At 51.3% G+C, this 24,965-nt stretch overlaps 9 protein-coding genes across 9 annotated transcripts; 4 read left to right on the plus strand and 5 right to left on the minus strand.

Annotated features, from left to right (window-relative positions):
* Positions 1–276: 276 nt before the first annotated feature.
* I303_100386 (aspartate-tRNA ligase) lies at positions 277–3,238 on the minus strand (the record flags this gene model as incomplete). The annotated part of the gene is made up of 12 exons (XM_018403757.1): positions 277–632; positions 753–837; positions 928–1,217; positions 1,277–1,337; positions 1,393–1,548; positions 1,599–1,751; positions 1,806–1,844; positions 1,905–2,344; positions 2,401–2,521; positions 2,581–2,848; positions 2,910–3,003; positions 3,064–3,238. 12 exons carry the CDS (start codon positions 3,236–3,238, stop codon positions 277–279), a joined length of 2,238 nt encoding a protein of 745 aa, XP_018266411.1.
* A 289-nt stretch (positions 3,239–3,527) lies between these two features.
* On the plus strand, positions 3,528–4,627 carry I303_100387 (uncharacterized protein; the record flags this gene model as incomplete). Its single annotated transcript, XM_018403758.1, has 4 exons — positions 3,528–3,827; positions 3,911–4,249; positions 4,307–4,358; positions 4,413–4,627. The coding sequence occupies 4 exons, from the start codon at positions 3,528–3,530 to the stop codon at positions 4,625–4,627; spliced, it is 906 nt and encodes a 301-aa protein (XP_018266412.1).
* Positions 4,628–4,746: 119 nt separating this feature from the next.
* I303_100388 (uncharacterized protein) lies at positions 4,747–8,466 on the minus strand (the record flags this gene model as incomplete). The annotated part of the gene is made up of 8 exons (XM_065968100.1): positions 4,747–5,516; positions 5,565–7,088; positions 7,137–7,386; positions 7,433–7,512; positions 7,556–7,565; positions 7,695–7,777; positions 7,820–8,023; positions 8,076–8,466. The coding sequence occupies 8 exons, from the start codon at positions 8,464–8,466 to the stop codon at positions 4,747–4,749; spliced, it is 3,312 nt and encodes a 1,103-aa protein (XP_065824172.1).
* Positions 8,467–11,262: 2,796 nt separating this feature from the next.
* Positions 11,263–13,044, plus strand: I303_100389 (uncharacterized protein; the record flags this gene model as incomplete). The annotated part of the gene is made up of 10 exons (XM_065968101.1): positions 11,263–11,372; positions 11,416–11,795; positions 11,875–12,045; positions 12,116–12,185; positions 12,261–12,288; positions 12,356–12,462; positions 12,518–12,573; positions 12,653–12,659; positions 12,716–12,800; positions 12,862–13,044. 10 exons carry the CDS (start codon positions 11,263–11,265, stop codon positions 13,042–13,044), a joined length of 1,197 nt encoding a protein of 398 aa, XP_065824173.1.
* Positions 13,045–13,471: 427 nt separating this feature from the next.
* On the plus strand, positions 13,472–15,775 carry I303_100390 (uncharacterized protein; the record flags this gene model as incomplete). Its single annotated transcript, XM_065968102.1, has 7 exons — positions 13,472–13,539; positions 13,617–13,639; positions 13,703–13,856; positions 13,907–13,964; positions 14,057–14,353; positions 14,405–15,556; positions 15,614–15,775. The coding sequence occupies 7 exons, from the start codon at positions 13,472–13,474 to the stop codon at positions 15,773–15,775; spliced, it is 1,914 nt and encodes a 637-aa protein (XP_065824174.1).
* Positions 15,776–15,845: 70 nt separating this feature from the next.
* On the minus strand, positions 15,846–18,443 carry I303_100391 (uncharacterized protein; the record flags this gene model as incomplete). The annotated part of the gene is made up of 9 exons (XM_018403762.1): positions 15,846–15,923; positions 15,974–16,086; positions 16,145–16,183; positions 16,235–16,370; positions 16,423–16,740; positions 16,801–17,105; positions 17,163–17,361; positions 17,413–18,237; positions 18,351–18,443. The coding sequence occupies 9 exons, from the start codon at positions 18,441–18,443 to the stop codon at positions 15,846–15,848; spliced, it is 2,106 nt and encodes a 701-aa protein (XP_018266416.1).
* Positions 18,444–18,820: 377 nt separating this feature from the next.
* Positions 18,821–19,940, minus strand: I303_100392 (uncharacterized protein; the record flags this gene model as incomplete). The annotated part of the gene is made up of 3 exons (XM_018403763.1): positions 18,821–19,337; positions 19,441–19,538; positions 19,740–19,940. The coding sequence occupies 3 exons, from the start codon at positions 19,938–19,940 to the stop codon at positions 18,821–18,823; spliced, it is 816 nt and encodes a 271-aa protein (XP_018266417.1).
* Positions 19,941–20,347: 407 nt separating this feature from the next.
* On the minus strand, positions 20,348–21,692 carry I303_100393 (uncharacterized protein; the record flags this gene model as incomplete). The annotated part of the gene is made up of 4 exons (XM_018403764.1): positions 20,348–21,038; positions 21,087–21,181; positions 21,233–21,376; positions 21,426–21,692. The coding sequence occupies 4 exons, from the start codon at positions 21,690–21,692 to the stop codon at positions 20,348–20,350; spliced, it is 1,197 nt and encodes a 398-aa protein (XP_018266418.1).
* Positions 21,693–22,463: 771 nt separating this feature from the next.
* On the plus strand, positions 22,464–24,935 carry I303_100394 (uncharacterized protein; the record flags this gene model as incomplete). Its single annotated transcript, XM_065968103.1, has 11 exons — positions 22,464–22,495; positions 22,548–22,896; positions 22,944–23,022; positions 23,066–23,146; positions 23,203–23,765; positions 23,821–23,903; positions 23,950–24,094; positions 24,140–24,301; positions 24,343–24,702; positions 24,748–24,820; positions 24,868–24,935. The coding sequence occupies 11 exons, from the start codon at positions 22,464–22,466 to the stop codon at positions 24,933–24,935; spliced, it is 1,995 nt and encodes a 664-aa protein (XP_065824175.1).
* Between the last annotated feature and the right edge of the window lie 30 nt (positions 24,936–24,965).

Here is a 24,965-nt window from a genome sequence, read left to right on the forward strand (position 1 = left end):
AATAGTAGCAGTCGCAGAACAGGTTTTGAGGAATAGCAAAAAAAGTGTACTGTGCAGAGGGCAGGGCGAAACGCAGCCACAGGCAACGAAGCGAAAACTCGGAGTACGGGTATAGTAATAGTAGTAGTCGTTGTTCGTCATATTCGGTGATATTGAATCATATTGTATATATACGTTGCGATGTATAGCAACTGCATTGAGCAAGTTTCATGACTGTGATTCAAATCCGATCTGAAATACCTAATTTCTGAGTCTATCTATCATCTATGGCCTGCATTACTTCTTCGTTATCTCCTCTTTCTCATCAATCTCAACATGTTCCTCCTTCTTCTCTTCCTCCTCCGTCACTTCTTTTCTGCTGACCTGATGATCTTGCCCACCTCGTTGTTCTTCCTCTTCAACAACGACTTTCCCTTGGACCGTCTCCACTTGCACTTCTTCTACCTTCTTCTTTGCCTTCCCTTCCTTGACTGATCTCAGCGAAGTCAAGCCGTATTCCCGCAATACTTCATCCGACGATACAGAAGGCGATCGGAATACAGGATCCGAGCCTGAGGTTCCTGATTTCGGGAATGCTATCACCTCCCTTATCGACTTCGACCCTGTCAATATCGCCACTAAGCGGTCGAAGCCTGATTAGGTATCACACGTGATCAGTCAGCTCAAACTCAGCCTGTCTCAACTTGACACGGCTAGGACAACGCAGATTTTCAAACGGTATGTATTGTATGGTATGCAGCGAGTTCACTCACCTAATGCGATACCTCCGTGTGGCGGCGCACCGCACCGTAAGGCTTTAAGCAGATGATCGAATCGACCTATCTCCTGATCGTCGAGCTAAACGGCACACCCAAGCAGAGGTTCGTCAGTCCATTTCAAAGCGCTAGGCGATAAAGCTGTGTCGGTATATTGGATTGCCAGACCCACTTGCAAGACCTCCTTCATCACCCATTCTTGCAACTCCGCATCATGTATCCTGACACTCCCACCGCCAATCTCTTGGCCGTTCAAGACCAAATCATAATGCTGACCCCGCACTCCGTCCACTTTACCTTTCTTCAAATCCTCCAGATCCTCGAACATCGGAGCAGTGAACGGGTGGTGTGTCGACGAATACCGGCCCTTGGAAAGGTGAATCTTGTCCTCGTCGGCCATGGTGAATAAGGGGAATTGGGTGATCCACAGGAAATGCGGATTAGCCGGTAAGTCGATCAGACCTGAGCAGTGATGCCAAGTTAGCGAAACGATCCAGCTCAAGGAAAGGGAGAGGGCATACCTTTAGACATGAGAATCTCGGATATCTGCACTCGTAATCTACCAAGATGTGTCCAGCCGCCCTAAAAGCATTTATCAGCCAGGTTCTTAAAGTTCTCGCGCTACACCGAGACTCACCTCGGCAATCTTCTTTCGCCTGGAGACCCAGACTACATCTCCAGGCTTCACACCGACAGGCAGACTCCTGTCTTGTTCTAGCCCTATTGGAGCGGTCAAAACCGATTCGTTCTGCCATGTATATATGTTCTTGTCTGTGATCTTGACATAGTCGATCTGAAAGCAACGGGTCAGACCAGTGTCAATGTTGAGATGGATTCACTCACCGATTGACTGCTTCGGGCCAAAGATGGGATGTCTAGCCCTTCAGCTTGACGTGCAGGGACAATCATGAATTCGACCGTTGAGGGTGATTGGTCAAGTAGGACCTTATCAAGGGAAGCATCGGACAACGTGGGGTAGTATCCTATTGGCAGTGTCTAGGTTGGGCATCAGCTTCACAAACTCCGCTCGTCAGATAGGAGCTCACTCACATACATCTCGAACCGCGTATCGGGCTTGTCTGAGCCATACTACAAGTCATGCTGATGAGCACATACAAAGGTCACCAAGCAATAGTGTAGCGGACTCACCACGTCCATGGCCACATCATAGGGCATGACTCTGAACCATCCTTCCAAGTCAACACCCTTGATATCCTTCCAGATCTTCTTGACCAGCCCCTCGATGATCTCGCGGATCTGCGATCCACCGATATTCCACGTCGACCGCATACCGTCTTTCCCCGTCCGCGGGGCAGACCCATCAACGAACGCCATCTCAAGATCGATCTGAGTGAACTCGGGCTGTCGGTCTTTCCGACCGTCCTCGTCTCTGAAGCATTTCGCAATTTGGTAGTATCTCGGTATGGCGCCGGAGGCAATGAGCAGCTGTTTAGGTTGTTGGGGTGATTGGGGTAAAGCGTAGAATGTGGGTGAGCCGTCAGAGGAAAGGGATCGAGTGGGAACGAGGAATTCTCGTGCGCCTTCGGGAGATGAGTTTAGGAGGATTGGGGTTTCGACTTCGGTGAAACCTACACCATAGATTTTTAGCAATTTTGCAGGAATGATGCGATGTTCGGATACACACCGTTATCGTGTAGGTAGTTCCGTACGATATGAGCTACTTTACTCCTCGTTTTGAGGTTGTCCGCGAGTTCCGCTCGCCGCAGATCTAGATATCGATGTTGATTTCGTAAATCTTCATTCGCCTGGGGACCTCCTAGATCAGTGCGCGTCGCATAGACAATCAATGAATTGGGTTGCTCACAACCTCAGGTCGGTTCGGATAAAATGGCAATTGAGCCTCGGCAGGATTCAGCAAGGTGACTTTCGATAGATCGATCTCTATCTCGTCCACAGGTGCAGAGCTACTCTTGGCTTTTTGTTTCCTGCTTTTCACAATTCCCTCGACCAAAACTACACTCTCCAATGGCCAGGTCATCGCATCGTGCGAGGTGTCTTTCGAGCGGGATACAAGCTGTACCGAATGCGAAGAGGATCGGAGGGTGAAGAAATGCAGGTTCTCGGATGCTCGTCTATGCGGAGGTTATCAGTGATGTGTTAGTATAGTATCAATTCGCAAAGGTATGAGCTCACCGCTGCGAGAAAAGCCATCCGGCAACGACGACTTTCTGTCCCTCTAAGCCCGGAGACAAGTCCTGTATTTCATGCGTGATCTTCGCTCGTGGGCCTATACAGCCCGAAGATGAGCTGAAATATATTCAGAGTCACGTTCTGAATGCCGACTCACCGTGATGCGCCTTTGGTCCAGCCTTAGGTAGATACGGCTTGATCTCCCTAGGTGTTATTGTCGAGTTCCGTCGAACACCCCCTCTCGAGAGTAGCGTCGGCAGTGAGCGACTTGTTACCACGCATCGCGGACAGCCTCGGAAGCTACTCAGCACCCTTGTGCGCACCAGCGACATGCTGATGCTTCCAGGTAGGATAGACTTGAGGTGAGGATGAAGCAAACAGACGGAAAAGAGAAAGAAATGGACAATTCCAACTTTCCAACTTTTTTCGGTTAATCGTTAGTTTCCGAAGGAATTGTGCAAGAGATGGTCTAGCTTCGAACGTTTCCGATCGTCAACATATATCATGCACGAGAGGTTCATCTCTCAGTATAGCCCATCAAGTACATGCATCTCATGGTGAGACGCTCAAGATCTCCCAAGGACCCATCGAACCAGTAATCATAGCAAGATCTGCCCGAAAATGGCTCTTCGTCAACAGATCCTCTCTTCGGCATTACCTCTCCTCCCCACCCATTCCTTCACCCGCTCAACCCTCTCGCAAGCGCTCCGCTCACTCAAGCCGCAGGTGTCCAACTCAGATGGAGTGATAGATACAATTTTTGGTAATGGATCCGTCGCGCCTTCCAGGGCATTGGTCGATGCATGGCAGGAAGAAGGGTTGAGGGCCATGAGCAGTTCAAAGGAGACTAAGGAGGATCTAGGGGATGTGTTGAAGAGGCGTATCACATATAGCGCGGGAGTCGGAGAACATCTTGTTGAGGTGAGCGAGAGCTACAGTCAAACATCACCAGCTTTATATCATGCACTAACTCTTATCACCGATATTGTGACATGAATCTACAGGCGTATGCGAATTTGACCACACCCTCATCAACACCCTCTATCCCTCTCCCATCTATCCCGATCCTCCGCACCCTATTATCCACCGTCAAGATCCCTCCATCATACGTTCCTCCAGCCCTACAACCTTCCAATCCACCCACACCGACTTCTGCTTCATCGATATTGGATCAAATGACAAATGCGACAGGCCACAGAATCCCTTTGTCATCTATCAATCCACTCGGACCACTAAGTTACGCATGGAGGATAGCGGACGAAGCGTTGTTCCTCAATGAGCAGAAGGGGAAGGTGCAAGGTTCAGTGAGGAGGGGATATTGGAATGAGCCTACCGGACCTGGTGTAAGTCTAATATCTCGACCTGTTGATACGCATACGAAACTTGCTGATATAACACAGCCCGAATGGTACACCAAGAGAATAGGTTTATCCATAGTGTATTTGGCTAGTGGTAAGTGACCCGATCGTCACATAGACGCCACAGCTGAGTATGATCGTTTGATAGAATCAGCCTTGTTACAACCTTATCCCGTCGGCAGTACAACTACCATGAATCCATATCTCGATAAATCTCTAGCGGCGCTGGACACCAACTTGGAGAGATACAAGTCGATATTATCGAGCCTCGAACGGTCAGAGGAGAACATGGGGGACGTAGCTAATTTTGTAGATTACGTAGCAAGGTCGTGGGGCGGTCTGATCAAGAGCAGGTATCTCTAGAGCCGATTATGCACCATTTATCAGATACTTCATACGCATTTTACTTTAACCCTCTAGATACGCCGGAATCAAGATATATACACTTTGCAACTGTAGCTTTTCCCCTTTACATGACGAATCTAAACTTCTACTTCTGTACTCTTCTTGACTTCGTCCGTCTCGTTTTCTTTCACTTCGCCTTCCTCCTCAGCCTCCAGTGTCGGTTTAGCGACATCGTCCGCCTTCGGCTCGCCATTGACCGGGGTTTCAGTCACGGTCTCGGGCTCGCCCATCTCAACATCGGCATCTACGCTCTTTGCTTGTTCCGAGACAGGTGCTTCAGGCGATTTGGCTTTTGGCGGGGATGGGAGAGGCGGTGTAGGTGGTCTGGAGCTTTCTTTTTCCTGCTCTTTCTCCGGTTCAGCAGGTGGAGGCGGAGCAGGAGTGGGCGACTTGGCAGCTGGAGCGGGTGAAGGCGATTTCGCGACCGCAGCAGGTGTGGGCGATTTCGCAGGCGGAGCAGGAGTGGGCGACTTTGCAGGTGGGGCTTCTACCGCCGCCACCGCCTCCTCGACCGATTCCTCGGGTTTCTTCTCGACCGGCCCGGTCTTCTCTTCAACAGCAGGCGTGGATCGAGGTAAGGGCGAGCCGATGGACGGGGTATTCAGAACCTCGATGATGGTGCGCTTGGCGGCTGGAGCAGGCGGTGAAGACGATTTCTCTCCCTTGGGCTTCTTGTTGGTCTCAGCTGGGGGTGAGGCGGGTGAAGGCGGATCCAATCGCTTGGCACCGAGTCCTGAAGGTGCAGTGGGAGAGGTGGGTGAGCCATTGCGGACACTGCTGTCTTTGCTTGTGGGTGGTCGATCGCCGTGTAGCGTCATCAGAGCATCGGCGGCCCCTTCGTCGTAGTCTATGAAGAAGCATTAGCACGTGACCGCAAAGAAGATACCGGGCTCACCTTCATCCACTGTCCTAGATGGAACAGCCTTTTGTGGGGTCTGCTGTGGTGTACTTCTGACCGACGCAGAAGGGCTACTAGCGTTCGTGGGCGGTCGAGGTGACACGCCTCGGCTGTCTGCATCATCCAACTTGGCACCGAGTCCGCCTTTGATCTTCTCCTTCTTGCCACTGTCCCCGCTGGATTTCTTGCTTGGAGGCTTGTCGTCTTTCGCTCGTTTCGCACTACCGCCAGACTTGTCATCCGCACTTCTTCGTTTGGATCCAGCTTTACTACCGGTAGATGGGGCGGGACTAGGAACCCGGATGTTCTCCTCCACACGCAGATCTCGCGTGACCGAGCCATGTCTAGCGGAACCATTCTCCTCGTACCTTCGGTCTTCGCGCTTGGGATCATATCGAGGATCAGCACCAAACGATCCTCGATGGTGATAATGATGATCGTAAGGATATGCAGAGGGGTACGGGGGTTCTCCACCCCGGGGAGGGTATTCGTTCCCTCGGAAGTCGGGCGGGAGCCGTGGCGAAGGCTGCCTTCTGGGGTCAGAGTTGGGATGAAGAGCTCGATCCTGCATTCTTGGCGACGGTCCGATCGGTCCACCGGCACCGGGGCCTCCGCGTCGACTTCTTTCCCATTCCTCGCGTTCTCGGTCGCCGCCCCGATAGGAAGGTGGGTAACCGGAATGGTTTGGCTGAGCAGGAGGCGGACCGTTCCCAAACGGATCTCTTCGACGAGGCGAAGGAGGTCCATCCATGTGTCTAGTTGGAGGATCAAATCTTCCGTTACCGCCACTAGCCCCATTGAAATGCGGGGGCTCAGCCCCACGTTCGGGTCTTCCAGTTTCGATCGGTGCCAAGGGAGCGTGTCTAGACATTGAGCCTCGGCTTTCGTCGACAAGCGCCAGGGGAGGCGGCACAGGTCCACCTCTGAATGGTCCAGGCGATTGTGGTCGGCCAAATTCGCTTCCTGGAGGCGGTGGTGGCAGGTCCCGTCCGGCGGCGGCGGCTGCGGCAGAAGCGTCTGCGGGTGGTGGTAATTGACTAGGTGGACCGTGTGGAGATTGGCCGGGAGAAGCACCGGCGGGATGTTGACCCGTAGGCGTGGCCGAGTATTGGGATGGGTGAACGTCAACGGGTCCAGGAGCCGGAGGAAGCTGAGCGTTGCCATGGGTCTGGAGTATATTGAGTCGCTGCTTGATGATTGCGTTTCCTGGATCCAGTTCGGCTGCTCTCGAGTAGGCGTCGATGGCATCGGTGATCTGGTTGTTGCAAGATTCATACAGACTGCCCAAGTTATACCATACTTCGCTGATGTAGGGGTTGAGTCGGATGGCTCGGGAGTACGCGTCGAGAGCGTCTCGGTATTGGTTGATTTGATAGTAGAGCACACCGATTGAGCACCAGAAAGTAGGGTTCCGTCCGTCTCGGTAGACAGCTTGTTGGTACGCCTCGTATGCCTTGTTGTAGCGTTGACCTGCCATGAACGCTCGGCCCAGCAGATACCAGCTCTGTGCGTCGGTCCCGTCTATGTCGAGTGTCAGTGAATAGTCTGTAATGAGGGCGCAAGACTTACCCGTCTCGAGACTCTTGGTGAGGTAGGCAACAGCCTGGTCTTGATCTGCGAATGGTGCTCCGGGTTGGTGGTGAAGCCATCCAAGCTGTTGAAGCACCTTGGCATGATCGGGTTGGTGGCTCAAGACTCGCATGTATGCATCACGAGCGGCTTCGTAATCTCGATCTTGTTCGTATACGTGACCGAGCTGGAACCAAATATCCCAGGTGGTAAGGGGTCTCGGCGGGTTGCTGAGAATGTATTTAAAGCACTACGGTGGGTTAGTTAAAGCTGCGTAAGTTAGATGGATGACGCACATCAAGGGAGGCTGGGAATTTGCGCTGATGTTTGTATATGATGCCGAGACGGAAGTAGATCTCATTGGCCTTTTCAAAGTCTTTTCCGGTCGTCAGCATGAGCTCCAAGGCGTGACAACTCACTAGGATCCATCTTGAGCACGCTTGAGAACGCTTCTTCGGCATGTTCAAACGAGCCATATCGGTCGTACAGGATGCCTATGCCGTACCATAATTTGGGTTCCTACAAAGTCAGCTTCGTTCAGCGCTGTGCAGTGCTCACCTTTGGGTTCGGCAGATGGTATAAAGCCTGCTGGTACGCCGTGTATGCTTTCGGAAGATCGTCCTTCATCAACAAGCAGTGGCCTGGAGATCGCGTTAGCAGGATTCAAGCGTAGTTTTACTCACCCATTGAACCCCAGACTTCTCCGTTCTCCTGATTGATGTTAAGGATCCTCTGGAAATACTCGATCGCCTTGTCGAAATTATCTCGGCTGCGAGCGATCGAGGCCACGGCGTTCAAGCCCAAGACGGAAGACGGGTTGTGTCTGAGTGCGTTTTCGAACGCTGTCAAAGCACGATCTGGATTGTTCATTCCCTCTGCCACGGCGCCTGCAGCATAAACCGTCAGCGCGTGGTTTCAGCAGGGAAGGCGGAGGCTTACCAATCAGCATCCAGGTGTTCTCGTTAGCATTGGCCAGTTGCGCCAACAGATTGTCCATCTTCTCCTTGGCTGCCCTGGCTGCCGGGCTTATGGGTCCACCTGGACCCGCTAGATGACCATGTCCGTTGCTGATGGCCACTGGAGGAGGGCCCACAGCATCGGGAGGCGGACCTGACATGGTCATGGGAGGAGGATGAGGGGGTCCACCGACCACGACCGATGCGGGCGGTCCATTCGACACGTGTCTCGAAGAATGGTGATGGTGATGTCCGCTCTGCGGGTATGGCGAGTGAGACGAAGAAGGTGGGTAACCGGTAGGAGGGCCGTGAGAGGGGTACCCATGGGAAGAGTGTGAGTGGTGGTGATGGTGAGACATCCTTGCGTCAGGCATCGCTGCCGCTGGCCGTATCAGAGGTCTGTTCACTAGCGGTCGCATCATTCATGTAAGCGATGGGTTATGTGTTGGGAGATAACGAGATGCGGTGGCAAGATCGACCCCTTATATGTGATGATGCGAGTCGACCAAAATAATGGTCTTCCACCTTCGCGATGACATGTATCCTTTCTCCTCCGACACTATTGGGTGTGCTTCGCGAAGTTCATCTGCCTCTAAGACGACCGACTCCAACAGTAATGTTCCGACAGTCCGTCTCCTCGAACCAGCGCAGCGAAGAACGGAGGGAGAAGACTGGGGATGACGGAATGGAAATTTCGAAGACTTGGGGCAGAAAAGAGGTGTGATGGGGATCATGAACGCTGATCTCAAAGGAAATGATCGACTCACGTGTAGGTATCTGCGACAACCCTTCGAAGTTATCAATCTACTCGTTGTCGATATCGCGCAAAGATGGAGAGATGAAGAGAAAGATGGGTTCTGTTGTACTGAGCGTGTTGGTGAGTGGGGATGGGTGTTATGATTCTAACCCCCTTTTTCCCCTTCTATTCCTTTGATCTTGCCAAAGTGCGCTTTGACGACAATTTGATGGGTGATGTTGACGATGAGTGATGGGAATGATTCAATCTGTCTGTCCCTTTCCCTGATGTTTTTGATGGCTTAGCTTGACTCTGACCGTCAAAGGAAGGTACCAAGAAAGGCTAATTGTGATGGTGCGCTACTAGTCCAGCCTGTGTTATTCTCGAACCGGCTGATGGGCGCAGAGCACGTATCCTTGATCGAGGCTGTGGATTAGCGCATGAAACCAAAACGTCAAAGCGTGTTTACAATGATGGCCGGCGTGATTGATGGCAGGGCCAGGAATATTGCGATCAATCCGGGATATTCGTCGAAGCGAACAACAGTCGGTCGGTTCGGCCATGAGAGTCAGGTTCGGATGGAGCAGGAGTAGATGGCCGAGAAAAGGAGGGTTGCATCAGAGAAACACACAGACAATCAGCAATTAATTCCATCAACATCACCAGATCATCGTTTCAGATCTGCTCTGCAGATCAAACGCATCTCAAATGCGCGGACTCACACCAGAGACCGGACCTAGCTCAGACAAGGACTGTTGCAGACGTTTCACGATGCTTGCGAGAGCGTGAGATGCGATGGAAGCCAAGAAATCCGGGGATGTCGATTGACCACGCGCGTGTCTTACTCCGCACGAGGGTATCTCGGGGTCCAGGTGTCAGTCGCGAACGTTATTGGCGTGAGCAAAAGGAAGTGACGAAGAAGACGATAAGGATGATGATGACGATGGCAGAATCAACAGAACTCAAGGGAAATAAAGGGGAAAGGGGAAAAGAACGAAGATGACAGACAAGGGGTTGTTGTAATCGTGAGACGGTGAGACTCCCAGTTGGTGAGTAGATTGGGATTTTGGTACTGCCCAGCTCTTAGGTCTTTTAGTTGCTTCTTTGTAATCGTTTAAGGGTCTCCAGGTCAGAATTAGTGTATTTTTAAGGGTTTCAAAGTCAGAGAAAAACAAATGTGGGGATCGATTTCGTTTTTTTTTTATCGTCAGGTCCCACCGTGATTATGAAGACTACGTTAGCCGATACGTACGTCTTGTCTTGTTTCTAGTGGTTTTAGGCTTTTGCGCTGTTTTCGGAGAATAAACCCAAAGGGTCAGACTCAAGCCCTGGAGTCTGATCAGGCGGGTTAAAGGGATCAATCATGGATCATTTCGAACATCACCAGCATCCGAGTGGCGTCTTCGGCCTTTCTTCACTTGGACTGCATCACAACCATGAACGAGAGAAAGAAAGGAAGGAAGGCTTGACCTGACTGAAGATCGTAGCATCATGCGGAAGTCTCGAGACTAAGTATGGTAACGTACCTCTTCGCGATCACCACTGCACGAGAAGCGAGATCTACATCCAGCGTAGCGTGAGTCATGTGTGATCATGCCGATATTGGTCTACAGGAGGCATATACCCTCTCTATCTCCCTGGGTGGAGTGAGGCATCGACCAAAAATCTAGAATTCGTATTCGATCATGACCAACAAAACGCATTTCGGAGATTTTGTAATTGGAACTAACGCAGAAGCGGTTTGAGTCAAGGAACCCATTAGTCTTAATTCCCCAGAGTCAATGACGGTATGCCACATCATCTTTGGTGCGTTTTTAGCTTTGCTCTTCCGTGCCGTAAATCCCATAATCCACCAAGGGAAATAAACATGACACGCGTCCTTTTTAGCCTGGTTTTCCACTCACTCGATTCGTCCGAAAAGAGATATTGCCGCGGATCTACGTTGGCCGTATACGTGGCGTGTTGGGGCTTCAGGCATGTGGCAATGACGCAAGCTGCTCTAGGGGAAGATCACACAAAAGTCGCCTCTTCCTGCAGGTGCAACTGTTCAAACAAGCAGCCTTGATGATACTTAGATATGACAGTATCAGAAAGAGGACAAAGGAGTAACGGTGCATAGCTAAACGCGTTCGGAAGACTACCTCTTTTCACGACAACCCTCAACGCTTTGTCGATCAGCTATCCTTTCAAGGCGCTCCTTCGAGCTGGTCTCAAATTTTCAAGGTGCATGACTCGCGATGACTCATCAGTGGAAGCTTGATCTGCTACATAATCGCACACAAAAATTTATGAATCTCACTTGCCTTTTAGCAAAGCAAACGTTTGACAGCGCAAAGCCAGCGCAACATCCCAACTGACTCTCATCAGCAACACTACTTTAACGAAACAGCTCATCTCTTTCAATTGACGTGCCGACAACGACGAGTATAACAAGATGTGTTCATCCCAAGCGAATGCTTCATTGCTGAACATCATCAGACAGGCTGATAATTTCCCAAACTTCCATACCGCTTATCCTGAGAGACACCCTATCAATGGGAAGAGGTTAATACCCTTATACCTCTCCCAGAAGGATTTTTCAAAACAGGATCGAGCCTATCGGAGTCGTACCTGCCCAATTGATGAACGAGATCAAGGGTGAAAAAGGACTTCAGATGTTCTCCATCGTCAAGAAGCTCAGCGAGAAGGAAAAGGCGGAGAAGCGGAAGATCGATGAAAAGCGAAGAGAGAAGAAAGCCGCTTCTGATGATATCGAAGAGGCGTCGTCTGATCTGAAAGATGTATCGGTCGATGACAAGGAGAAGGGAAAAAGTAAAGGTAAGAAGAAGGAAGATTATAAGATTGTAATACTTGCTATATTCTTTTCCGACGAGGTGAATGCCAGAGGAGTTGAAGGTAGATTCGAGGTTATGGCTCGCCTTGTGGAGGGATGGAGAGATCAGAAGAAATTTGGTTATGCTCTCAAGAGTGAGCATCGACTTCATTGGAGCATCGTCTCTCCAAAGCTGTGTATCAGTACTGAATGTCCTCTCGGGCGTGGGTACAGAGTGGACGGGAGAGAAGATCTCAGTTTACGCGTCTGCCTACTCTGCCATCTGGCAAAAGGATAAAGAGCTTAAAGCCGCTGCCAGGAAGCCTTTTGGGAATGTGGTCTTGGAGATCGAAAGATCTGCCGCTCCCATCTTTGGGTTCACCGTGCCTAATGTCCATTTGATTGGTGGGTCTGACCATTCCTCTATTCGTCTGATAAAAGTTGAGTCGAGCTGAACTCAAAACGCGTCTCACAGCCCATCAAGGTGAGGGTGGTGATGTGAGGATCTGGGTACAGAAACACGTAGACATCGACAAAGATGGACAGTAAGTGCCCATTCCTACAGCCTCGGCGTAACGGAACGACGCCATTGGGCTGAGACCAAATGGTATCTTCTGCAGATCCAGAGAGAAATTCAATACTTCAGTCGTGAGCTAGATCACCGTGCAACTATGTCCTTTGCCACTGACCGAAGGGTGGACTCTCACCTCTGCAGACTCTTTCAGGAGCTGTGCCAGCGGGCAAGACCCCTTTCGAGGCTGCCGTGACTGCTGCTCACGAAGACGCCGGATGGACGGAGGACTTTACGAAAGCGCATATGAAGTGGGTCTGGAGCCAGGCAATCATGATTTCACGAAAGCTAATTTGCCCGAACAAGAAACACGGGGATGGTATCGCTTTTCCAGATCGCTAAATGGGGTGGACTTGTGCCGGGTACGTCTTGAACTAACACTCTGCTGATCTGAAGATATCGCTGCTGACTCGCTGACATGATCCTTCTGGTCATTTGCAGGTTGCGAGTAAGCCAAATTATCATACTTAAGCTCGCTCGAGCCAGCGCTGATGAGTCCTCTAGCTATGTATACGACCTTCGACTCCCTTCTGAGGACTCTATAGGATATCAAGTCCCGAAAAGCTCCGATGAAAGTACTACTTTCCAGGTAAGTGTTCCTCGCCGCAAACGGGCCTCAGCTGATAGTATCGCATTGTACCTGGATGTAGTCTCTGAGCATCTCCGAGGTGTTCGCGGCGCTGAACAAGAACGAGTTCCGACCTACCTCAGCTGCCGTCATGGTCGATTTCTTGATTCGACATGGGCACATCACGCCTGAGAACGAGCCTAATTACGCGAAGATCATAAGGAGATTGCACCGAAGAACCGGGATTGCTGGTCCAGGGCATTAGTCGATACTTGTAACTTCGTAGCAGCCAACACATTCGATATCGACCATATTCTGTGATTCGCCGTATGCTTGTTGCTCACCCTTGATCGTGCATCAATGCATGTTATCGTTTGTGAAAGGTCCAACATTCAGCTGAATGGATGTAGACTCACGCATTTCCGTTGGAACTGACCGGTCGGCAACCATCCGCGCCGAAGTGATCGAGTGACCTGACCACCTGATACCCACTCGTATCATCCTCATGTTCATCTTGTGGTCATCACTCGCTAGACTCCTCCTTCGCTCTTCATACCGGCTTCACACTGCGATCAGTGACTCGCCGGCTGATGCGACTCGGCCCGTCATCGTATCAATTTAGCATCTCACTAGGACTGAACATACGACTGAGCAAGCATACATCCCAGCTTCCTGGACGGTATTTGACGACCATGTCACAATCAATGGCCAGACTGACGAGGTTGAGGGAATTGATGAAGGATAGGAACATTGATGCATAGTGAGTGCGAACCCACCTGCTGTATCACTCTGATGAGGTCAAGTAGAGGGTATCCAGCTGACGGAACTTGATGGCAGTGTTGTGCCGTCAGAAGATGCCCGTGAGTAGCCGCTCAGCTGGTCCTCAAATAGCTCCGAGAGATGAGCTGACGAGATAATCGTAGACGCTTCTGAATACCTTGCACCGTGCGATGCCAGACGAGCTTATATAACGTCATTCACCGGATCAGCTGGGTGCGCAGTGATCACCAAGGACGAGGCGAGGTGCTGGACGGATGGACGGTACTGGATACAAGCGGAGAAGCAGCTCGGCGAAGGGTGAGCGCATTCTACCACCGTCTGGTTGGTATAACGCTGACGTGACCTAGCTGGACACTGATGAAATCTGGACTGCCCGAGACTCCAACGTGGGGAGCTTGGCTCAAGGTGAGTGGTCCTATGGCCTAGGAGGATGCTGATCCAGTTAGGACCTTCCCTCATCCTCTCGAGTGGGCATAGATCCAACTACGATCCCCCAGGCGGAATCTACCTCTCTCTGCACCTCCCTCGCCGCAAGCCCCACGAACTCTCTTCTCGTGCCTATCACCGAAAACCTCACCGACATCATATGGCAAGGCGAGGGCTCTCAGCCGTCTCGTCCGTCCAACGAGATTTTCCAGCTCGCCGACCGATATACGGGCGAAAACGTCGGATCGAAGATCAGCCGTCTGCGAGACAAGCTCAGGAAGATAGGTAGTCCCGGGATGGTCGTCAGTAGTCTGGACGAGATCGCTTGGCTGTTCAACCTGCGAGGATCGGATATACCTTATAACCCAGTGAGTCCATTGCAAACCAATCGGATCTGAGAGCTGACCACATCTCGCCAGGTATTCTTCGCATATGCTATTTTAACTAGAGACGATTGTACCCTCTTTGCCGCCCCCAACTCACTCACCGACAGTGTCCGACAGTATTTGCACAAGAACGGTATCGCCCTGCTGGATTATAATCAGATCTGGAACTCGCTCGGAAGCTGGCAGAAACGACTCATCATTGAACGATCTCAGCCTCAGGCCGTCAAACAGGAGACAGTCGACGTGGAGATGGACGGTGAAGGTGACGAGCCCGCATCGAAACGAGCCAAGACGGAGGATAACCAGCCTGAGAGCAAAGAGAAGGAGGAGAAGGTGGTGAAGACGGATAAAGTGTTGATAGGCAGCAAAACCAGCTGGGCAATCGCCAAAGCCGTAGGCGAGGACAATGTCGAAGTGCGCCGATCGATCATCGAGGAATTCAAAGCGAAGAAAAATGCGACCGAGATCGAGGGGTTCCGACAATCGCATATCCGGGATGGTGTCGCCTTGGCCCGGTACTTTGCTTGGCTAGAGCAGGTACTACGTAACGACGAAGAGTGGACAGAGTACGACGCGGCTACCAAGTTGGAGGAATATAGGAAAGAGAATCAGTGGTTTATGGGGTTGAGCTTCGAAACTATCTCTTCGACAGGTCCGAATGCCGCTATCATCCATTATGCCCCGCCGAAAGAGGGTTCAGCGGTGATTGATAAGAATAAGATGTACCTCTGTGACTCCGGGGCACAGTACCTTGATGGGACGACGGATGTTACTCGTACTTTCCATTTCGGACAACCGACAGAAGAGGAGAAAAGGGCCTTCACGAGAGTCCTCCAAGGACATATTGCGCTAGACACGGCAGTCTTCCCTCAGGGGACGACGGGGTATATCTTGGATATATTAGCTAGGAAAGCGCTTTGGCAGGATGGACTGGATTATAGGCATTCGACGTCTCATGGATTGGGCTCGTTCTTGAATGTACATGAAGGACCGCAGGGAGTGGGGCAGAGACCGGCGTATAATGAGGTGGCGCTGGTAGAGGGGATGGTGATTTCCAATGAGCCCGGGTATTATGCGGAAGGGAAGTTTGGCATTCGTATAGAGGGCGTGGATATTATCGTGAGAGCGGAGACGAGGGAGAATTTCGGTGGGAAAGGCTGGTTAGGCATGGAGAGGATAACCATGGTGAGTCGACCTCCTGAACAATAGCAGAACATCCTCTCATCGTACATGTCATCGCAGTGCCCGATACAGACCTCGCTTGTGGAACACAGCCTATTGGCACCGGCAGAGAAGGAATGGCTGAATGATTACCACGCTGAAGTCCTGGACAAGATTGGACCGTTATTGAAAGACGACGAAAGGGCTTTGAGGTGGTTGCAGAAGGAGTGCAGGCCGATATGAGGAGGATTTCCGACATGATGCATATACATCTATAATCATCATGCTCCATGTGATCATCCTTCCCCTTCATCTAGAACTCGAATCCTGCTTGTCTGAATACGTTGAGATCTGCTCCAGGTTCCGCATTTCCAGCAAGTTGGTTCATATTCTGTACAGCCTGTCAGCTTTACTCACAGCCAAGAACATGCGGGGGCTTACCAAAGCTACCAAAGCCCTCCTGAGTGTCGACCAGATACTCCATGAATCGGATGAAAGCACGTCACTATCGTTCTCATCTGTTCGAGTGGAATGGAGCGAGAGGGCCGCGAGGACTACAGATGAATGACCTTTAGCTGATTCCAAATCAGCTCATGCGGTCGATGGACTCACGATGCTCGGCGGATTCCTTGTACACTCCAATGTTCAGACCTACACCAAAACATTTCAGTTAAATTCAGAATGGGGAGAAGAAGTACTAACACGCCACGCCGAGGTTGAAGATCGCCCTTGTAAACGTGGGTTTCAATTCCAGCGCCCTTCGATACGCATCGACAGCTTCTTCGGAATTACCTCCATTCGCCAAAGTCGCCCCGAGCCGGTTCCAGAGCAGGTAATCCTGCACCAAATCGCATGAGCATTTGACATAGCCGAAGGATATTTAAGCTTACATCAGGTTTCTCTCCCAGGGCATTGGTCCAGCACCCTCTAGCCTCTTCGTAATTATCCATCATGTAATACAACGTTCCTAGCCCAACTTGAAGATCCGGATCAACACTCTGGTTGGTCTGCCACTGGTCCCTTGCTAGGTTCAGGAATCGCTCAGACATCGATTGGTGCAATGCCCATGGTGAAGTGCTTTCGTCGTTGAGAGAGGATCTGGAGGGTGCTTGACCCGCAAAATTTGGGTGGACGAGGGAGAGATATTGGTGCAAGACAGTCAGAGCTGCCAAGTCAAGTGATTCGTTCACGTAGGAGATTGCCAGGTTCTGCGGGGGACGGATATGGTCAGCACGGCCTGACCAATAGCGATTCAAGGCAGAACTCACAGTCAACATCTCTCCTGCAATCTTTTCTTTCCCCCTGATTCCCTCCTCACCCAGAGTCTTTCGCCCCTCTTCGAAAGCTTTCAGCGCCTGATCCTCCTTCTCGTCCATCGCATGCACCCGCCCGAGTAACGACCACGCCTCCGTGGCTGAGACACCAATGTTCTGTCTATCTTGGGCTGTCGATCTCTGCACGAACGATTCGAGCATCAGGCCAGCTTTGGTCAGTGATCCACCAGTATTGACAATTTCATTCGCTTCATTCCACAACGCCGCCAATTCGCTCGAATCGTGGCTATTGTTCGATGCTAAGTCGAGGGTGGTTTAGCATGGCATTGAGCCTGATTGAGGTAGCGCGGACTTACCGAATTGGTAGCCTGCAGATTGAGGGATACCATCATCCCTCTCCAGCCCGGCGAAACCGTTCGTTCGGTCGAATTGCAGCCCATCCGGAATGGCCGTAGTGCTAGTATCCGCTCGAGGTTGTGCATTTGCTTGCCCGACATCTGATCGATTCAGACTGTCGTTCAGCGTGTCAAAGAGGTCGTCTTCGTTGTTTGTGAACTGTGCAATTCATGTCAGCTCACCATCGTCATAATCGGGCAGCTGACTCACCTGGGAGAAATCCTTTTCCCACTCTGCCAGCTTGTTCAACCTCTCTGCTTCAGGCTTGAGACTCTCCCAAACAGCATCAAAATCTCCTTTAGGCTCGCCTCTGACTTCTGCCTCCTTAGCTTCTTCAACGCCAGCCGGATTTGCTTGCTGTTGGTCCGCTGCGCTATCATTTACCGTCGAAGAAGCCTTGTAATCTTCTTCGGCTCTGGCGAACAGAACATCCATCTCCTTCTGATTCATTTGAGGCTGCATGTGTGTTTGAGGCGCCGAGTGTTGTTGTGTATGCTGTATACCGCCATACATTGGTGTGAAAGAAGGTTGATATCCCCCATAACCACCGTATCCACCGTATTGAACCTGGGGCTGTGGCTGAGGGTGATACCCAGAGTATCCATTCGAATAAGGTATCTGTGTTTGATTCTGAGGGACAGGCTCGACAGCTCGTCCTTTACCTTTACTCTGAGACTGGTTGAATGACTGGAAATCATTCGACCAGCCCGAATTTACTTGCTGTGGCGCTGGAGGAGAAGCGATTCTCATCGGTTGATTAGGAGGGGGTCTGGCTTGTTGGAAGGGCACGGGAGAGTGAGAATGGGGGGACGATCTGGCTGTCTCCCATTGCGCTTCGAAGCCCGGTACGGGTCCAGGAGCGTGTATGGCAGGACCGGGCTGAGCGAGAGCGGCGGATAAGTGGGAGAGGTTGAATGGATGTGGAGTAGCGTGAAGAGCGTTGGACGATGATTGGCCTTGAACATGAGGGATTTGAGGTGATGCTCGGAATGCGGAAGATGATGAGCTTGAGCCGGAAGTAGGAGCGAAGCGGTCCTGCAGAGCAAATCAGACTCGTTCGATCAGCGTCAATTTCGTTGTGATTGTGATCAAAGGGACCATCATCCGACTGATGAGGGGTAAGAGAAGGGGTAGCATAAAGCACTTACTCTGAAGATACTGTTATCTTGCCCCTCCCTCTGGCTGATCTTCTTCAGCGGGTTCGATGATCCTGCTTTGTCTCCACCCAAGAATGACTGCATGATGGGCGTTGCGTTTTTAGGTTGTGGTCGTATTTGCAAAGTACGAAGGAAGCAAGATGAAAAAGAAAAAGCAGACAGAAGTGACGCTTTGTTCGCCGACAAATACCGGTTACTTGATGACATGCAGCCGATTGACGATGCTCATTTCAGGTCATCATGTATTTCATGGTGCTTTCCGACAAATGTCATTCTGACGACTACATGGGTATATGTGTCGATCGATTGATGATCTACCTGTCCAAACATTCCTGCTAACTCCAGATAAGGGATGCTAGGCAATCTGCAATGCTGTAGTAGAACAATGAATGCCTGGAGTTCAGACCAAATACTCGGTCCTCTGAGTTGTGATGTTTAGTCCAGCAGGCTGAGCTCTAGCTCTATGCCTCTTCATCCAGCTCATCCTCCCCCGCACTGCAAGGTTTCACGCCTATCCAATCATCGTCGCTCTGCGAATTCGCAGTCAACCCCCCTCCAAGCGAGATAACAGTAAAAATCAACCCGACCGTAACTACGAATTTCCATATCCCCCCTCCGCCCCCACCTGCTGCTGCCTCGTCATCTTCTTGCGATCCTTTACGTCTACCGCGCGAAGTCGCACCTGTACCTGTGTTGGTTCTGGCATTGGGATTATAGTTGAAATTGTATTCGTAGGAATACTGGAAATTCGGGGGCGTCTTCCTTCCGAACGGCGTGTAATTTTCGGTCCGTGGATTGTGCCCTGCTTTACTTGCTTGAGATTGGGCGGAGGTCCATGCGCGATGGGGACCTTGAGCTGCTCTGTGTAGGTATGGGTCCCTCGGCGGGAACGATGAATGTGAGTGAGCGTGAGAGTGTGAGTGAAGGGGGGAAGAACGGGATTGGGAGGCTGGGGTGAATGATAGATCGTATGATCGTCTACATGAACCAAAAATCAGTAAGCTTCCGCATACATCAAGTAGATCAAGTGAGGCCCGGTAAGTAAGGATCAGGGACACAAGACACAGGACACAGGACACACCTTTTGCTATCGTCTCCTAGGACGGCGTAGGCATCGTTGATCTCGTGGAATTTGGAGGTGTCGCCGCCTTTGGCATCAGGATGATATTGTTTCGATAGCTACGCGGGAGTATCGGTTGTCAGTATCGATCTGGCTTTGAATTCATACGTTTGATTTTGGATGTAAGGGTCGAGCTTTTATTGAGTACGATACGAGGATCAAAGCCAGTATGCGATCAACATTGGCATAGTGCCTGGTCTCTCGGCGCAAAGCCTTAAAAGATGACGCATCCTCGACTCATCCCATGGACCCGCACTCACCTCGTAGAACCTAGCTTTGATTTGTTGCTTCGTAGCGTTCTTCGACAAGCTCAAAACATCATAATGGCTCAGGTTCCCGTGTGTCCTTGCTGATCGGCTGGAGGATGAATGGAAGGATCGTAAAGTCGATGGACCGGCGTGTGCACGGAGTATACTATGATATGCCGATCGAGGGCAAGAAGGGGGTGAACCGCCGAACATCCTCCCTATTCCGATCCTGGCTGGAGTTACTACTAACGAATAGAACAGCGCCTTTACAAGCTGTCTCTATCAGAGAAGTGCTATTCGCGATTGTGGATCAACGCTGCGTTAGAGATCGGCCGATATGACGCATCGAGACAACGATGTCACGTGATGCTGCTCAGACATCGCTTCTTCATGCCTTTGATAGTATCCTATGCGACATGCATGTTCATGTGATTCGTCAAGAGGCAATTACTATATAGATCAAGCGGAGTAGACCAGGATCAACTGGATCCGCAAAAGCATGCATAAGAAAGAGGGGTTATGACAACAAAATAAAGTCTATACTAAGATATTACAAAGATGAAGCAGATCTACCGATCTATTTTATTACATTATACAGGACGGGTCGGGTGGGAGAGAATTTAGAAATCAGCATCGAGGGTGAAACCAGCCTTGACTGCTGAGTGATCTGCTGTGGCGCCGACCGATTGGTTGACACCTGATTTCGAGTATGCCGATACCCTCGATTCGAAGAAGTTGGCCTTTCCTTGCAACGAGATCATCTCCATGAAGTCGAATGGGTTGGACACGTTCCAGATCTTGTCGTTGCCCAAGGCGACCAACAGACGGTCGGCGACGAACTCGATGTATTGACACATGAGCTTGGCGTTCATACCGATCAGCGAGACGGGCAAAGCATCCGTGAGGAACTCTTGCTCGATGGCGACGGCCTCCTTGATGATCTTGGCGATGGTGTCTGGGTGCGGTCGTCGTCTGAGGTGGGTGAACAGGAGACAGGCAAAGTCGGTGTGAAGACCCTCGTCTCGGGAGATCAACTCGTTGGAGAATGTTAATCCGGGCATGAGACCTCGCTTCTTGAGCCAGAAGATGGACGCGAAGGAGCCGGAGAAGAAGATACCTTCGACAGCGGCGAAGGCGATCAATCGTTCGGCGAAGGTGGACTTTTCGTCGGTGATCCACTTCAAAGCCCAGTTGGCCTTCTTTTGGATGCAGGGGATGGTGTCGATGGCGTCGAACAGGTAGTTTCGTCTTTCTTGGTCTTTAATGTAGGTGTCGATGAGGAGCGAATAGGTCTCGGAGTGGATATTCTCCCTGCAAGGATGTCAGCGAGAGCAGCAAGTGGAAGAAGACAAGACTCACATCATGATTTGGAACCCGTAGAAGCACTTGGCTTCGGCACATTGTACTTCGGCCGAGAATCGTTCCACCAAGTTCTCGTTCACGATACCGTCGGACTGTGGTGATGTCAGCGAGGTCGAGCGCGCGCAGGTAGTGAGGTCACTCACAGCAGCGAAGAAGGCCAAGACGTGCTCGATGAAGTATCGCTCGTTGTCGTTGAGCTTGTTCTCCCAGTCGTGAAGATCGGGGGCGAGGTTGATCTCCTCGGCGGTCCAGAAGGAAGCTTGAGCTTGTTTGTACATTTGCCAAATCTACCATGGCGTCAGCGCGAGCATTAATTGAGGGAAAGGGTAGGCTCACCTCTCGGTATTTGATGGGGAAGAGGACAAATCTCGAGTTGGTCTCTTGCAAGAGCGGCTCATCCTTCTCCTCACAAGTGATATCACCGACGAATCTCGTTCGGTACTCCTCTACCTTTTCCTCGGGTGTTTGCTCAGCGACGACTGGTTTGGCGACGGCTTGGAGCTTGGAAAGGAGGGTGGGTTCAGCGCCCCTCTTGGGGGTGTTGAGGTTGAACTCGGCGAGAGCATTGGCAGCTGCCTTGGAAGGTGTTTCGACGGCGGACATTGTGTGTATGGGAAGTGATGTGAGATGGATACTCTGGTTAAGTGATTGATTGATGAAGAAAGAAAAGGGAAGAAATGTTTTCGGTTGGAAGAGAGGTAGGTGTTATATATGTGCGATGCTGAGTTGACTAATGTTTGATCACTCAACTTGTCCGATGACATAGCGTAAGATCCAGGAAGAAGGGAATAAACGACGCGTCCAATGGGTTTCGTGTTCAGGTAATGTTCCAAGTGACAAAGTGAAAAAGACGCGATCATGGCTGAGAGGCTGGTCCAAAACATGATTATATCACGTGATATCGCGGCAAAATCACAGAAATCACTGAAATCCCGGTGAAATACTGGTACACGTCAACCATGATTTGGCATTGTTTCGCTTAAATCGTCTCAAGAGGACTGGGATTCAGGAACAGTTGAACGATTCACGCAAGTGGAGGTCCGATCATTCACATTCTTCAAGCCCAATGTTCTCGCTAGTCTCGTAATTTATTGCATGGTCCGACGCCAAGGTCACAAAGCGCAGAGCCAGCATCGTCATACAACGCTGAGGATCAATAGCTCGAAGCTCATTCCCACGGATCCTCCCGACCGGCCGACGAAACACGTCAATCGAGAACATTACGCCTTCTTCAATCGCAAAATCAAGAACGCGTACCCGCGTCGCGACGAGAAGGTTGATTAGATTGCATTCCGGCCGACAGTCAGGTCATATCAACTTTCGACTTAATCAGATTAACTTTGAAGACTGACCTACAGTCGAGCCGACTGAAAGATGGCGAAGACGACTCCGAGTCAACCCAAAGCGTATGTATCCATGCCGAGGAGGTGAAGCCCGTTGACGATGTCTATGATGCAGCACGAAGCAGTCCTCAATAGCTTCGTTCTTTGGTGCGCCTAAACCCGGTCCTCGCCCACCGTCCACGTCCTCCCCTGCGACAGGCAAAAGTGCTAGGGCTGCTACTGTAGCTGGACCAGCAAGCTCACCGGTAGTCCGTACGACGCAAGGCAAGGATCTTATAGGCTCGAGTCCAGCTTTGGGGAAGAGGAACAACTTTGTAGAAAGCGAAGATGAGCTGACGCCACCGCCGGATTCGGGGCCTTCATCGGCGAAGACGAGTTCGGGCGGAAAGAAGGTGACAGACGAAGAGAATGACATTGAGATGGAGGAAGACGGGGTTGCAGCTGATGGATCGCCTATCAAGGTGGTGAGTTGTTAGCATCGTCGAAATGATGAGCTTATATCTGGGTTCAGGGCCGCCGGGCAAAGAGGAAGGTCATGTATGTCGAGTCTGACTCTGGAGCATCGGATGAAGAGATGGTCACGAAGACTTGTGAGTCAGCTTGGGCGAAAGGATTTGGCTGACCCGAGTGCAGCCCGAAAACCCAGAAAGAGCTTGAAGGCTGAGTCAGACGAGGACGACTTTGTATTCGACGAGGCGGACGATGCTGCATTCGGTGAGTCGATGGAGATCCAGAATCAAGCTGATATGAAGTAGCCGCCGCCGCGGAAGAATACGAAGCTTCCGTCATCTCTCGCTCTCCCTCACCCTTTTCCGCATCGCCTGAGCCAATCAAGAAGAAACCAGCCCCGAAGAAAGGGTTCGTTGCGCCCACATCTGTACCCAAGAAGCCGACTACCTCGTGGAACGTCGCAGAAAGTTCCTCACGACCCGGACCCCGACCTCTGCCCAATGGTAAAGGCAAATCTGCTCAATCGAACAACTCGGAGACGATGTTCCTGACCCGCGCGGAACTGTCCAAACTAGAAGCGAAGGAACAGCAGCGGGCTTCGGAGACATGCTTTGATTTCTTGAAAGATCCAAAGGATAGAGATAAGCATGCGCCAGACCACCCAGATTACGACAAGCGTACCTTGTACATCCCGCCAAGCAAGTTTACCCAGAAAGGGGCCTTCACGCCTTTTGAAGCGCAATTCTGGGCGATCAAGCAGAATCACTACGACACGGTCTTGTTCTTCCAAAAGGGCAAATTTTACGAGCTGTACGAGGAGGATGCGACAATAGGGCATCAGGAGTTTGACCTCAAGTTGACGGACAGAGTCAAGATGAGAATGGTGAGTGGATACTTCGCAAGGTGTCAGCTGACCTGGTCAGGTGGGTGTTCCGGAGCAATCGCTGGAATACTGGATACAAAAGTTCTTAGGGGCGGGGTACAAAGTCGGTGTGGTGGAGCAAGCCGAGACGGCGATCGGGTGAGTCGACATCGAAGTTTCTGAACCCCGGCTAACGACGACATAGGATGCAAATGCGAAACAAGGGGAAGAAGCCATCGGCCGGCGAGGGGATCGTCAACCGTGAACTCCGTCATGTGTTTACCAATGGTACCATCGTCAATGGCACCTTCCTGAGCAGCGACGAGGCGAACCATTGTGTGGCCATCAAGGTGGGTCGATAAATGGCAACAGTCAAGGCTGACGAGATTGTCTAGGAATTCGTCTCGGAAGTGGACGATACGTCAGCTTTTGGAGTCTGTATCATGGACGCTTCGACTGGCTCCTTTGAACTGAGTGCATTCGAGGACGATATCTGTCGCACGAAGCTGGAGACGATGTTCAGACAGATAAGGCCGAAGGAACTGGTCCACGCCAAGGTATGTCGCCGCGTACCCAACAGCACTGACTGGGGTTATAGGGCAATTTGTCGGTACACACCACGAGAATGCTGCGAAACATCCTTCCGTCGGCTACGCAATGGTCGTCGTTCAAAGAAGGGTCCGAGTTTTGTTCGGCGCAAGAGACGCGTGATCGACTGGGCGATTTCTTCGCTTTCGCCGAAGACGAGCTGGCGACGGGTAAACCACCTGTACCCGAAGCGATACGGCAGCACGAGAATAATCAGCTGGCTATGGAAGCGCTGGGGGGCCTGCTCTTCTACCTTCGATCGCTGCAACTGGACAAAGATCTAGTCTCGCAGAGCAATTTCAACGTGTATGATCCGCTCGGCGAGGGGAAGAGTTTGGTTCTAGACGGTCAGACCTTGGCACATATGGAGGTGAGCATTTTTAGGGTGCGACACGCGGCTAATGAAGTGGGATAGGTACTGGTCAATGGGGATGGAGGACTGGATGGAACGTTGTTGCAGCTGTTGCAGAGGTGTACGACGCCTTTCGGTGAGTGCGCCCGAAGGCGGCAAGACCCCGCTAATCACGTCGGATAGGCAAACGATTGTTCAGGATATGGCTCACTTCGCCGTTGCGAGATGCTCAAGCCATCAATGAGAGGTGAGCTCGTCGATGAGTGGAGTCGAACTAATCC

This window comes from Kwoniella dejecticola, chromosome 1 (genome assembly GCF_000512565.2).
Source record: "Kwoniella dejecticola CBS 10117 chromosome 1, complete sequence".
Classification (NCBI taxonomy): domain Eukaryota; kingdom Fungi; phylum Basidiomycota; class Tremellomycetes; order Tremellales; family Cryptococcaceae; genus Kwoniella; species Kwoniella dejecticola.